Source organism: Acomys minous (genome assembly GCF_964271855.1).
Source record: "Acomys minous genome assembly, chromosome: 5".
NCBI lineage: Eukaryota > Metazoa > Chordata > Mammalia > Rodentia > Muridae > Acomys > Acomys minous.
The window spans coordinates 58,433,612-58,446,187 of NC_140494.1; the positions used below are offsets into that span (position 1 = coordinate 58,433,612).

Below are 12,576 nucleotides of genomic sequence, written 5' to 3' on the forward strand. Positions count from 1 at the left end.
CTCAGAACAGATGCTCCAGACTAGGGGGTCTCAGACTCCCATGAACATGAGTCCCAGAGAACAGGCTAGCAATGCTTTTCCAATAGGCAAATCTGTGGTGTATTAGTTCCTTGAGATGTTCCTTGGCCAAAGTATGCAGATAGAGTGTTCTGAATTATGCAGAACAGAAAGTCTTTGTGAATAGACAGTCATCAGAAGACAAAGCAAATGCTTCCCTCGAGAATGCTGATGGTTTTGTTTGGCAAACCTCAGAGCTACATAACCCTCAAGCCTTTATAAAGAATCTTCATGAAATAACAGGTCACCATAGTGTGCTAACCCCTGCTCTGAGCCCAGTTTACCACTGTCTCCAAATTCCCATAGGCCAGCCAGATGACGAATGAATATGATAAAGACAATGATGACAAAAATAGATCTACTGACAGCCCAGGTCCCTACAGGAAGTCTCATGACCATGTGCATATAGTCAGCGAGGTGTATAATACACTGTGAGAGCCCGTGGCCCCTTCCACTGAGCCTGAGGCCAAGCCCAGCAAACCTCAGCATGATTCCTAAGCCACGTCTCATGCAGTTGCTGGTAGGGTTGTCACCATGACTGCAGCTAGAAGGAAGTGGGTATAGGAATCAATCTTTTACATTCTTGCATTTGTCTACCAGTATCAGAAATTAAACCTAGGGCCGCAAACACAGTAGGCCGGTACAACATGTAAACATGGGCTCAAATTCTAGAAAGAAACTTTGCCACATTTTGTGATGTGGTGTATTATAGTGGGAATGTTTACTTAGATTAACCAGTACAGGAAACCTAGTCAGCACTTGCCAGCTTCCTCACAGGCTCACTCAAAATAGGATGGAGGGAGAAGGACTTTATGCAAGCCCCATCACAAACGATGCATTTTAGTATCTTAAAAGAGAGGCATGGTGGCTCACATCTCTAAACCCAGCACTCAGGGAGGCAGAGGCTGGCGGATCTCTGTGAGTTCAAGACCAGCCAGGTCTACAAAGTAAGTTCAAGATAGCCAAGAAAAACCATGTCTTGAAAAAGGAAAAAAAGAAGAAGAAGAAGAAGAAGAAGAGAAGAGGAGGAGGAGGAGGAGGAGGAGGAGGAGGAGGAGGAGGAGGAAAAGTTAAACTTCTGAATATAGTTATTTACTAAATGCCCTTCTAAGAGTTAGTTGACTAATAGTTTACTTAGAATACTCTACAACCATAGTCAGAGGACTTTCTCCACAAAAACCAGATGGCATTTTCAAATTTCAGAGCCATATGACCCAGCTTCTCACTTCTGCTGTATAGTTTAACAGTTGCCCCAGATTTCATGGAAACAGTTGGATATAAGTGTGTTTCAATAAAGTTTTATTAAAACAACAGATTTCCACATTGGTTTCAATCCCTGCTCTGAGCCTATGTTCTCACTGAAGCCTCCATATTACAGGTGGAAAGAAAAAAAAAAAAACAGAGCATAGCAGAATTAACTGATAGTTCAGGGTCCTACAGGAAGTGTGACTATCAACTACATACATACAATTGTTACATTCTAACAGCCATAGTCAATATCCATAACAGTCTGGCTCAATCCAAATCAGAGTATCCTAGTTCAAGATGAGATAGAGCGTGAGCAGCAAGTTCATGCTTAGGGCTTCCCCAGAGACTACAGGCCAACTCAAACCCTGTTTCTCTTGTTCTCGTTTTGCTCCAAGTTGTTCTCCCTGACTCCTCAGAACCTGTGTCCCCTCCACCCTTATCCTCTGCACCTCAGAACTGATTGAATTTTTACCAGCATCTACTTTCTCCGAACTCCTTTGGAAGTCAGGATTTTTCCCACCACGGGGCTCAATTGGCATATGCCCAGTCCCCTGGGAACCTGTTAATACAGGCTAAGGCATGGGGTGGAAGAGGAAGATGATGGGCCAGATACTCACCAGTCCTTGGCAGGTACTGAGGGCTGCTGTCCCCATAGTGGTGCCCTGATGTAGAACTATGCCCCTGAGATGACAGGGCAGACCTGAGGAAGCCTCCATCTTTACACGGGAAAGGTTCCCGTACCTCCTCTCCACAATATAGCCATTGGAAAGAAACTCCCAGTTCACCGTCAGATTAAAAAACAGGTCTTTTTCCTCATGTGAAATTCTGTAGTACACCTGGTCCTCGGAGGCCCCGGCAGCTCTCTTTCTCCTGCTGCTGGGGACAGGATGATGCAGGCCATAGGAAAGAAAATGTCCCCTGGCATCTACTTGGACTGGGTTCACCACATAGTATCCTGGCAGGGTCTTGATAAAATGTTCTGAAAGGAAAGGAAACAGAAAAAAAAAACTCAGAGATCCAGGCTGAACGTAAGCAAGACAAACCTACTCCCATTTGAGGCTGAGATTGCAGCTTGCTGATTGCAAAACCATCCCTGACATAAAGCTTCGAGATCGTTCCCACACTTAACACTGTCAACATGAAACTCCCAGGGCAGCTAGCATGTGCGCGCCATCTGTCCTCAGCGGTGTGTGGCGGTCTGAGATGGCCTACATTAGAACTGTGGGTACCAGCCACTCTGTTACAGTCAACCAAAGATGAGCTTTAATTCAAGAGGAGTTCTCTGAGGAAGGGAGCGGGAGCAGCACACCAAAGATGACATTGCCAGGGCAGAGTCCACCAATGTGAACCGCAGAGTGTCACCGTTTATGAGTTGGTGCTTAAGTCCTCAAGAACTTCTTGCTATGTATGTCAGGTTACAAAAAAAAAAAATCTAAACACACATCACACATGATCCCTGATAAACCTCAATGAACCTCACACTTATGACAGCGTTAGAGTAGCCCATGATGTTGCAGGGCACTTAAGTGGACTGGGGGCTTAAAATACACTTAATAAAAATGATGAGGACTTGTACTTGGCTCTGAGGCACTAGCTCAAACAAGGAAAACTGCCACTCTGGAAATGGACTTTGCTGAGCCATGGATGGTTTGCTTTACGTAGTCTATAACCCGGAATGACAACTCTCTACTGATTAGATCCATTGTTGTTTAAGAACGTCAAGGTACCTCGATGCAGAGGGATTCAAATGGGGACAGTTTGTCCTGCAGCGCAACAGGAAACTCACTTTGGCTAGCCCAAATTTCATCCTTTGCAGAAGAAAGAGAGAAGATGGAGAAAGCAAGGGAATGGGAAACAGGAAGTCATGGACGGGAGCAGAAGGGAGGGGAGGAGATGGGAGAAGAGACGGGTGGGGGAGGGGAGGAGAAATGAGGTAAGAATCAACCTGAAACTACCTAGCATGCCCTACAGTGTTCCTCACAACTATAGGGTCCTTGGCATTCCATCAGATCGCCATTTATGTTTTCAGATCAGAGGATGAAAGTCAGAGCATTGGGTATGGTGACCCCGCAGCAACAGAAGATGCAGAATTTGAGGCCAATCTGAGTTACACAGTGAGAACCTGCCTCAAAAGACAGAAGAAAGACAGTCTAACCTTCCTCCGTTGTCCTAACAGCCACAGACAAGCGAAGTTCTATTTCCTTCTTCTGAAGGCTCAGTCCCTTCCTTGCTTTCTGTATAGCCTTATGGTATATATTCCCTGATATTTTCCCGGGTAGAACCTCAACATCACAGGCTGTTGTCATGTACTGATGAACATCTGTGAATACCCACATTGGTGGTCACTGAATAGGAACTGGACTCGATAGAAGACAAGCGGGGGTTTCTCAAAACTTCCTTCAAACCTAATTTTTCATTAGGCCACTCTTCTCCGGCTTCAACGAAATACGTGTCAGAGTGCAGAGTGTCCACTTTCAGGAAGTAACAAAAAGTCTTAACTTTTTAGTGTAAAATGTTGCTTCAGCTGCAACATTTAAGAACAAACCTTATAAACAATGTGTAATGAAAAATGAGAAGCAAGAAAAGTTCACACAGGGCTTCTAAGAACACACGCGAGCGCACACACACACACACACACACATACACATTCCCCATACACATGTACACTGTTAATTTTTCCAAAACATATGCAAACAAAACTACATATGGAACTCATTTGAAAGATTTTCCACAGGGAATGAAAACAAAAACAATACCACCACCACCAAAAAAAAAAAAGTCATCAACAAATTAATGATGACAGTGTTCTGTGAACTGAGGAATATAACTGGCTTCCCCCTCACACGTTCATCCCATTCACTCCTCCAAAAATGTCTGTGCCAATCCAGGATTGGCACTCTCCTGCCCTTCCACATTCAGACCTGAGTTAAGAGCAGCATAGCCAGGCAGGCTGAGGTAGGCACAGCTGCCTACTGGAGCATCCTCTCCCATTGCTCTTAACTACTGTTACCTCAGCAAAGGCTGGAGCACGGGGGAAACACCATAAACAAGAAAATGTTACTCAGCTGGCTATAGCTGGCATCTGGCATTAGGGCCCAGATATGGTCCCAGTAAAGATACTGACCACCACTTCTCTCAAAACAGGTTCCCTGAGTGAGCAGCACTAGGAAGGTAGTTCAGTCAGCTAGGTGTGTGAAGATCCGAGTTCAGGCCCCAGCATCTATGCATAATTTCTAGGATGGTGATTTCCATGTACAGCCCTAACCCTGGAGAGGAAGAGACTTGAAAACCCCTGGGGTTCCTTAGGAGACCTTAATGGATAAGTCCTGGTCCAACAGCAGATGCTGCTATGAGTCAAATACACCTCTCTTCTGTATACATCAGGCAGCTCAGATGGCGACAGAAAATGGACTAATACACTTTCCTTGGCTTCTGCTCTCATCTCAGACAAAAAGAGAGGCTTGGATTTACACCTGTGAAGTCTGAGCTCAGTGCTCTCTTCTAAACTCTGTCCTCACTGCCTCTGGGCAGTGTGGGGGTTGGGGGGATCGGGTGGTCTACTACAGACAGGCAACTATCCACTTGGTATCATTAAGACTTGGGGAAGGGCAGGCGTCTGAGAGAGTGTGTAATTATATCACAGTCTACATAAGGATTTGTGGAAACATGTGATAAGCCTTGGTTAAAATCACATTTGAAAACCTAAACTTCAGGCTTCAGTGAAAGAAACCTCATGAGAAGTTCCAAGAGCAGCCCATGGGTACCGAGCATTTTGAAAAGACACAGCACCAAGTGATCATTTGCCTTGAGCTTATGAAGAAAAGTAGACAATGAGAGAATGCTGACCTGTTCCCATGAAGTTTAGGTTAAATCTACGTATTATGATTTGGGGGCAAAGCCATGCACTGTCCTTGCTCAGTGACCATGCTCATCTTCATCTTTTCTGCTTAACTCCAGTTGTGGTGTAAATGCTGCCAAAGACAGCGTGTCTGTATTAACTCTCAATTATTTCTATTAGTAGTAGTTGAATTTTTTAGATTCTTCATTTAAAAGCCATTAAAAGCCATAATAAAAGCTTATCTTCAATTTGCTCAACCATGTTCATAACAGCCTTATTCATAACAGCCAGATCATGGAAACAGCCTAAGTGTCCCTCAGTAGAAGAATGGATAAAGAAACTGTGGTACATTTACACTGTGGAATACTACTCAGCTATTAAAAACAAGGAATTCTCAAAATTTGTGGACAAATGGATTGAGCTAGAAATGATCATAATGAGTGAGTTAACCCAGAAGCAGAGAGAGTCAAATGGTATATACTCACTTATATCTGCATACTAGCCCAAGGGGCATGTCCCACGAAAGCCTTCACTTACCAGGAAACTGGGATAGAGGGGAGGACATCCTATTGGGACTCTAGATGAGAGAAGCATGGGAGAATAGCAAAGTAGAAGGATCCAGAGGGTCCTAGAAACCTACAAGTAGAACATTATGATAGGCAGATTTGGGCCCAGGGGTCCCACTCAAACTAAGGCACCAGCCAAGGACAATAAAGGTGGTAAACTTTAAACCCCTACCCAGATCTAGCCAATGGTCAGAACATTCTCCACAGTTGAGTGGAGAGTGGGGTATGACTTTCACACGAACTCTGGTGCCTCATATTTGATCATGTCCCCTGGAGGGGGAGACCTGGTGGCACTCAGAGGAAGGATAGCAGGTTACCAAGAAGAGACTTGATACCCTATGAGCATATACAGGGGGAGGAAATCCCCCTCAGGAACAGTCATAGGGGAGGGGAATAAGGGGAAAATGGGAGGGAGGGAAGAATGGGAGGATACAAGGGATAGGATAACCATTGAGATGTAACAAGAATAAATTAATAAAAAAAATTTTTTAAAGCTTATCTTCATAATTATTTTTCACAGGTGGTTCTCCGTGTAAAACTATTTCATTATAGAATTCAACATATATTGATAGGTCCTCTCAAAGCTGTAAAACATACCATAGGAGGCTCACCTTGTTTCATAACTACATAATAAGGTGTCTACTGACCAGATGACTTAATATAACACAAAGTGACATAATTGTGAAAGCTCTTCCTCTAGAACAACACTACGATAATTTCCTTATGGCAGATTTGTTTCCACATAGCAGAAATGAACTATAATAGTTTTTCTCCATGATCATCTATAAGTCTGTGTACCCAGAACCCATCTCCAAGACTAGATAAAGTGCATGCCCTGCAGATGTCACAGTGTCACAGAGAGCAAATCAGAGCATGAATGTGACCAATGCCTTGTAGTCGGCACAGGTGGCTTTTAACCTACAGCAGTCTCATTTCTGGTTTTCCCACTATATAATATTACAAAAGCAACAATTATCTTTGAATTTTTTTTTCTTTTCTTGAATTATAGATAATGGGAGTTCCGCTCTTACAGTGCTGGGCAGCAGCAGTGAGATAAAGAAGCCAGTCAGTCACGTGATTACAAGGGTAGCCGCCCACGCTCTACAGTATAGCCAGTTCACTGTTGCTAAACTGACGTGGCACAAGTTGGGTGTTTTAAAGGGTATTTTAGACAGCAGTGTTTTCAACTTCTGACGGCAAGTGACCACATTGCGTGTCAGAAGCATCTAAAACATCTAAATCCAGGGGCCATTACTGGCTGTAGAAGAGAGGCAGCAAGTATGTGTGTAAACCAAACGGCTCAGTATGTTGATAATTGGCTGTAAATCAAGAAACCCTGGAGAAATCACCACACCCTTATGCCAGCTGACTGATGCGAGGGCTCTGCAGAATCAGTCCAGATGGATACTCTTTCTGGGGACCAAAGGCTTTATTTCTTTATGTCCTTGTGATGCTGGAACCTAGGGTCTTGCACACACTAAGCAAATGCTCTAGGACTGAACCATAGACCAGCAAAGAAGGAAAACCATGGTTCTGTGCAACCCTGAGAACCAGACAGAGCATGCAAGGTTAGCTAGCCGGTAGACCTCTCTCCTACTGTGAGCTGCCCCACAACTCCTTTCAACCCCTTGGATGAGTAGAATTTCATAAACGTAAATACACTCAATTTGTTAAAATAAAGATGAGTGGGAAAAAATCTCTGAATTTGCAGCTCTGTATATTTAGAATTTGAGTGCACTTAAAAAAAAATCCTGTCAGAGCAGAAATTGAAGGTTATCTGGGGGGTCAAACCCATGTCTATTCCCAGGAAGCCTTAGAATGTCTTGTTCTCCTCTCTTCTCCTCTCTTATTCTCCTCACTCTCCCCTCCCCTCCCCTCCTCTCCTTTCCTCTCTTCTTCCCTCCCCTCCTCTGTCTCCCCTTTTCTCTTGCTCTCCTCCCCCTCCCTCCCCTTCCTTCTCTCCTCCCTATTCCCCTCCTCACCCCCTGTCCTCCCTCCTCTCCCCTTCCCTCCTCTTTCTCCCTGCCTCCCTCTTTCCCGCAGTTCTAATGGAGATCCACCTGGGGAAATTTCTTCTCAACATAAACAATGAATTACTTGTAAATGCATTAACAAAGACTGACAAAAAAATTAATGCTTTTAAAAACTGAAAGCATCTTTAAATCTAAATACATTTGCATCATTAATGAGCTCAGTGAACTTTAAAGCTACTTTTGAATATAAAATATTCTCAGCATATCCCAAAAGGTCACTAGGGGAAAAGAGTTGTATCCCACTTTCCAGAGGAACAAGGCAGGTCCAACAGTGTCTGCTCTACACCACGATGAATTTTCCCTTGCAAATATGCAAAGCAAGCAGCGCTGGAAAACTAACCCCGGAGACTGAGTCTTTGAAGGAAATCATCTCCACATGCCCTGGGAAGTGCTAGCCGGCTTTGTCTGAGCTGCCCCAGAACAGGGACCTTTCACAAAGGCACTGCTTTTCAAAGAACAACAAAAGCTGCTATTTTAAACTTGGGGGCTTGAGATGGTATCTGGACCGTTTACACAAGCAAGTGCTGGCTGATTGACATCTAACCCCAGTGTTTGCCCACTCTGGCTTCCAAGCAAAGCAAAGGGAGGAAGGATTTGCATCTGGTCGCTCCCTAGGCCACCAGGGAAGAATTCTTCAGCAGCATTTGACTTTGCAATGTGGGCAAAATTCACTGGCTAGCAATCCCTTAAACATGGACAAATGTGTGGGTGTGCGTGCACACACCTGTGCCTGCGCACATGTGAGTGTATTACCCTGCCATTGCTATCCGCATGAGTGCATAGCTTTAAGGAAGATACCTGGTTCAAAACTGTTTCACAATTACAAAGCTCATAAGAAACCCAAGATCCAGTTTTCCCATTTGTAAACTTGGCATGGCAGTCATCGTTTATAAACCCTGGAAGGGCATTGTCAGTAGTGGGTGGGGCTGACAAGCTATCACTGTGCTCTGACACTCTCCACCCTGGCTCAGTAACACTGCCGTGCAGTTGTAGTCATTTCTGGATAGGAAACTCTTCTAAGTTCAGTTAAAAAAAAACAAAACAAAACAAAAAAACCAGCAACAACAGCACCATTTTGCCCTGAGCACTAATGCTTAAAATACTGCTGCTGCTGCTGCTGCTGCTGCTGCTACTACTACTACTACTACTACTACTACTACTACTACTAATAATAATAATAATAATAATAATAATAATAATAATAAACAATGCTAATAATAATAGTAACAATCACAATTACAAACTGTCTTCTCGGACTCTCAGTGTTTCTCCTCTGAGAAAACACGAATGAATCACTAAATTTAGAAAGAGAGAAGTCTGCAAAGCAGGACAAAACCGCAAGGCCCCAGGAGGTAAATTTCTCCCCATAGGGATGTCATTTGAAAAAACAAAACCCTAAACCTTTCCAGGAAACCAAAACACAGCCATGTGTGCTCAGCAGGGGGCCCCGGTAAAATTTCTACCTTTCAGACTCGGAGTTTAAAATTAAGGAAACAGTGCCTGTAACCAGCTATGTCTCTTTTCAAAAAAATAATTTTCCATGTCAGAAACTGCAAAGGGAGGGGGGCTGAAACGGGGCATGAGGTTAGTGGGGGGCGGAAACGCATTCTTGGGTCTTTCAGAGCTGGGTATCACCTCCCCCCGCCCCCCCAGAGGGTGGGGAAAGACAGAAGGAAGTCCTAGCCTGAGCCCACAGCCCAGCTCAGCCCTGCCTGGTGGGGGAAGGGAACAGACCAAGTTCCACGGTCCTACCACCACTGTTTGAAAACCAAATAAAGAAAAGCCACTAACCTTGCCTCGGATCTGGGAAGCGAACCGGGCTGGGCTGAGCTTGTCTCTCTTGGCAAAAAGCCCCAAAGTTAAGAATCTGAGCCACCATTGAGAGTTTTGCCAGCCAGCTCTTCTGAGCACATGGCATGGTTCAGTTGATGGGGAGAAGAAAAGTCAAAAAAAAAGTTTTAGCTCTCAGCTGCAGATATCGAATCTTCGCCTGTGGCCGCGCTGGAAGACACAGCGGGCATGATCCAGGCGTGGGAAGGGAGCCGCCCGCAAGCTGCCCGCTAGCGAATGCTAGTGGCTTTTTGAAGCTGGCCAGAGAGCTTTTATTCTCTTCCTTTCCTGAAAGGGGAGTGAATGAGCTGACAGCTTCTGCTTTCTTCAGGCCAGAGCCTGGACTGGGTCAGAGCCAAGGGGCGCAGCCCACCCCAGGTCCCCACCCCTCTGCTCTCCCCACCCGCCCGGCCTCCAGCCAGCTTACACATCTTCCTCAGGGAAGCCCTCCTCCCTCAAACTCCTCCCTCGGGGCTCAGAGCCTGGGTCCGCGGGCCAAATAGGGGAGACCCCAAACAGCTGGCCAGGAAAGCATTAGAGTAAGAGTCAAAGATGCCTCTTCCCAACCCCCCTGCCCCGTTCCCCTACACAGGATGTAAGTTCCACATACTGAGTTATGGCCCCCGAGAGGACCCCACTCAGTATTCTTCTCAGCTCCTCCCAGACCCTGAATCTACCCTATGCTGTCAAGACGCCCCGCCCACTTAGCAACCCGCTGGGATCTTCTTCCAGTGCAGGCTAAAAGTTCCACTTAACAAAATAGGCAAGTTTTCTCTTTTCACACAGGAAGTGATCCAAGCTAATCTGCTACCTTGACCCTGGATAAGTCTCTTCACCTGCAGGATGGGCAGACTGACTGAATGCCTGGGAGGCCTTCTGCTGCTGTAGGCCAGTGCCTGATTTCCTATTTTCAAAACACATCTCTCCTTAGTTCGGCTCCACTGGCAGCACACCAACGGGGTGCAGAGAGCAATCAGCCCCAAGCAGGCCATGAGCATCTGCGGTTTACCAACAGGCTGCCCCAGGGTGTGTGTGTGCGTGTGCACGCGCGCGCATGCGTGCCTGTGCACATGCCTATGTATGTGTGTGTGCATGAATGTGTGCACGTGTGTGTGCATGTGTGTGTGCATGTGTGTGCATGTGTGTGTGCATGTGCGTGTGCATGTGTGTATGCATGTGTGTGCATGTGCGTGTGTGTGTGCATGTGTGTGTCTGTGTGGCGGTGTGCTCATTGAGCCATCACTTTCTCATCAGTGAGAGAATGCCACGAAGCAGGAGTTGCCAGGCACCCTGAGAATTTACCAGGATAACCCAGCCAAAATTCTTTACCTCTGGGTTGAAACAGGCCTCCTTACTCCATCCAGAAGGAATTTAGCCTCCTGTATGGACGTCTCTTTGGCTGACAGCCAATCATTTGTCTTCAACAAGATGTCTGGATGTGGGCTCCGACCCCCACGCCCCCACACTCCCACCCCCTCACCCCCTCCTTGCATTGGAGCAGGCCAGCCACACCATCCCACCCCCTGACCCACCCCCACCCCCGGAGAGTGCGGTGCAGGGCACAAAGCCTGAGATTGGAAGTCCAAAAGACTTGACACTGGGAAACTAGCTATCAAGACTGTGAGGGTTATTAGCGTCTCCATTTTAGTAGTGCAAACTTACAAATGTATTGTCTTAAAATGACACAGATTATTGTGGTAAGTTCTGGAGGACTGAAGTCAAGGAGCTGCATTTTTTTCTGGAAGTCTTGGTGTCTGTTTTCTGGTCTCTTTCAGTGTCAAGCCCCTGGGGTTCCTAGTTCCTTGCTCTCCTTCCTCGGCTTCAGAGGCAGCACCCACAGCTGGCTGCATCATGCCCGTGCAGTGTTTCTCTGAGTCTCTTCTGTTTTCCCACTCATCACTATTTCTGAGTACATTGGGAATCACCCCCATCATCAGGGATCATCTCTTTTTTTTTTATTAATTAATTAATTCATCTCAATAGTTATTCCTCCCTTGTATCCTCCCATTCCTCCCTCCCTCCCACTTTCCTCCTACTCCCCTCCCCTATGACTCTGACTGAGGGGAGCCTCCCCTGCCCCCCGTATATGCACGTAGGGTATCAAGTCTCTTCTTGGTAGCCTGCTATCCTTCCTCTGAGTGGCATCAGGCCTCCCCATCCAGGGGATGTGGTCAAATATGGGGCACCAGAGTTCATGTGAAAGTCAGTCCCCACTCCCTCCACTCTCCGCTCAACTGTGGAGAATGTCCTGACCCTTGGCTAGCATTGCTGACTCTACCTGTAACCTCAAGTCCCCCTTGCCGTGTAATAGAGCATGTTATGTCATGATAGGGAAGCTAGGAAATTGTGTCATTGAGTCTCTGTTCCTATCATGTACGGGAGATAGAAAGTTCACATCCTGAGCCAAAATAGATTAAATTTAGTAGGCCTGCTAGTTATGTATTTACAAGGTCATTTAAAAATGACTTTGAGCTGAACTCTTTGTATGTATATTCTTTTAATCCTCTCTCTCTCTCTCTCTCTCTCTCTCTCTCTCTCTCTCTCTCTCACATACACACACACACACACCTCTTCTCTCTTTTTTCCCCTTTCTTTTTTTTTTTTTTAAAGAGCAACCAGATGTTTTCTGAATATCAAAGTCTGTTCCAGCTCCCATGCCCTGGAAAAGAGACCTGCTTCGTAAACAAGAAGTCAAAGGACCCTTGCATCCACCCAAGCCAAGGCCGAGCCACTGTTCTCTGCCTTTGCAGATTAACTTCTTGAACTCTAAAGTGATTTTCCCCATTCACTTTCCCACCTATGTTCAAGGCCATGCTAGGGACAGTACCCTTCAAAGGCCCATGGGTTAAAGGCAACCCTCTTCCCCATTTCTAGAGTAGTAGAATTGGAAGATCCTGTGAACATTTATGTGATGGGGCCTTCTGTAAGATCTTTAGGTCACAGGGGGTAGGGTATCAAAAAAATGTAGGATATGCCTAGAGACTCAGTCTCTCTAATTTGTAGC

At 45.8% G+C, this 12,576-nt stretch overlaps 1 protein-coding gene across 1 annotated transcript in view; it reads right to left on the reverse strand.

Annotated features, from left to right (window-relative positions):
• Positions 1-9,861, reverse strand: part of ADAMTS12 (ADAM metallopeptidase with thrombospondin type 1 motif 12) — a 259,452-nt gene extending 249,591 nt beyond the window's left edge. Inside the window, exons 1-2 of the mRNA XM_084784120.1 lie at positions 9,534-9,861; positions 1,923-2,284 (exon numbers count right to left, since the gene is read on the reverse strand). Coding sequence (XP_084640246.1) covers positions 1,923-2,284; positions 9,534-9,660 — 489 coding nt within the window. The 5' untranslated portion in view covers positions 9,661-9,861. The remainder of the gene's footprint in view (positions 1-1,922; positions 2,285-9,533) is intronic.
• Positions 9,862-12,576: the final 2,715 nt, after the last annotated feature.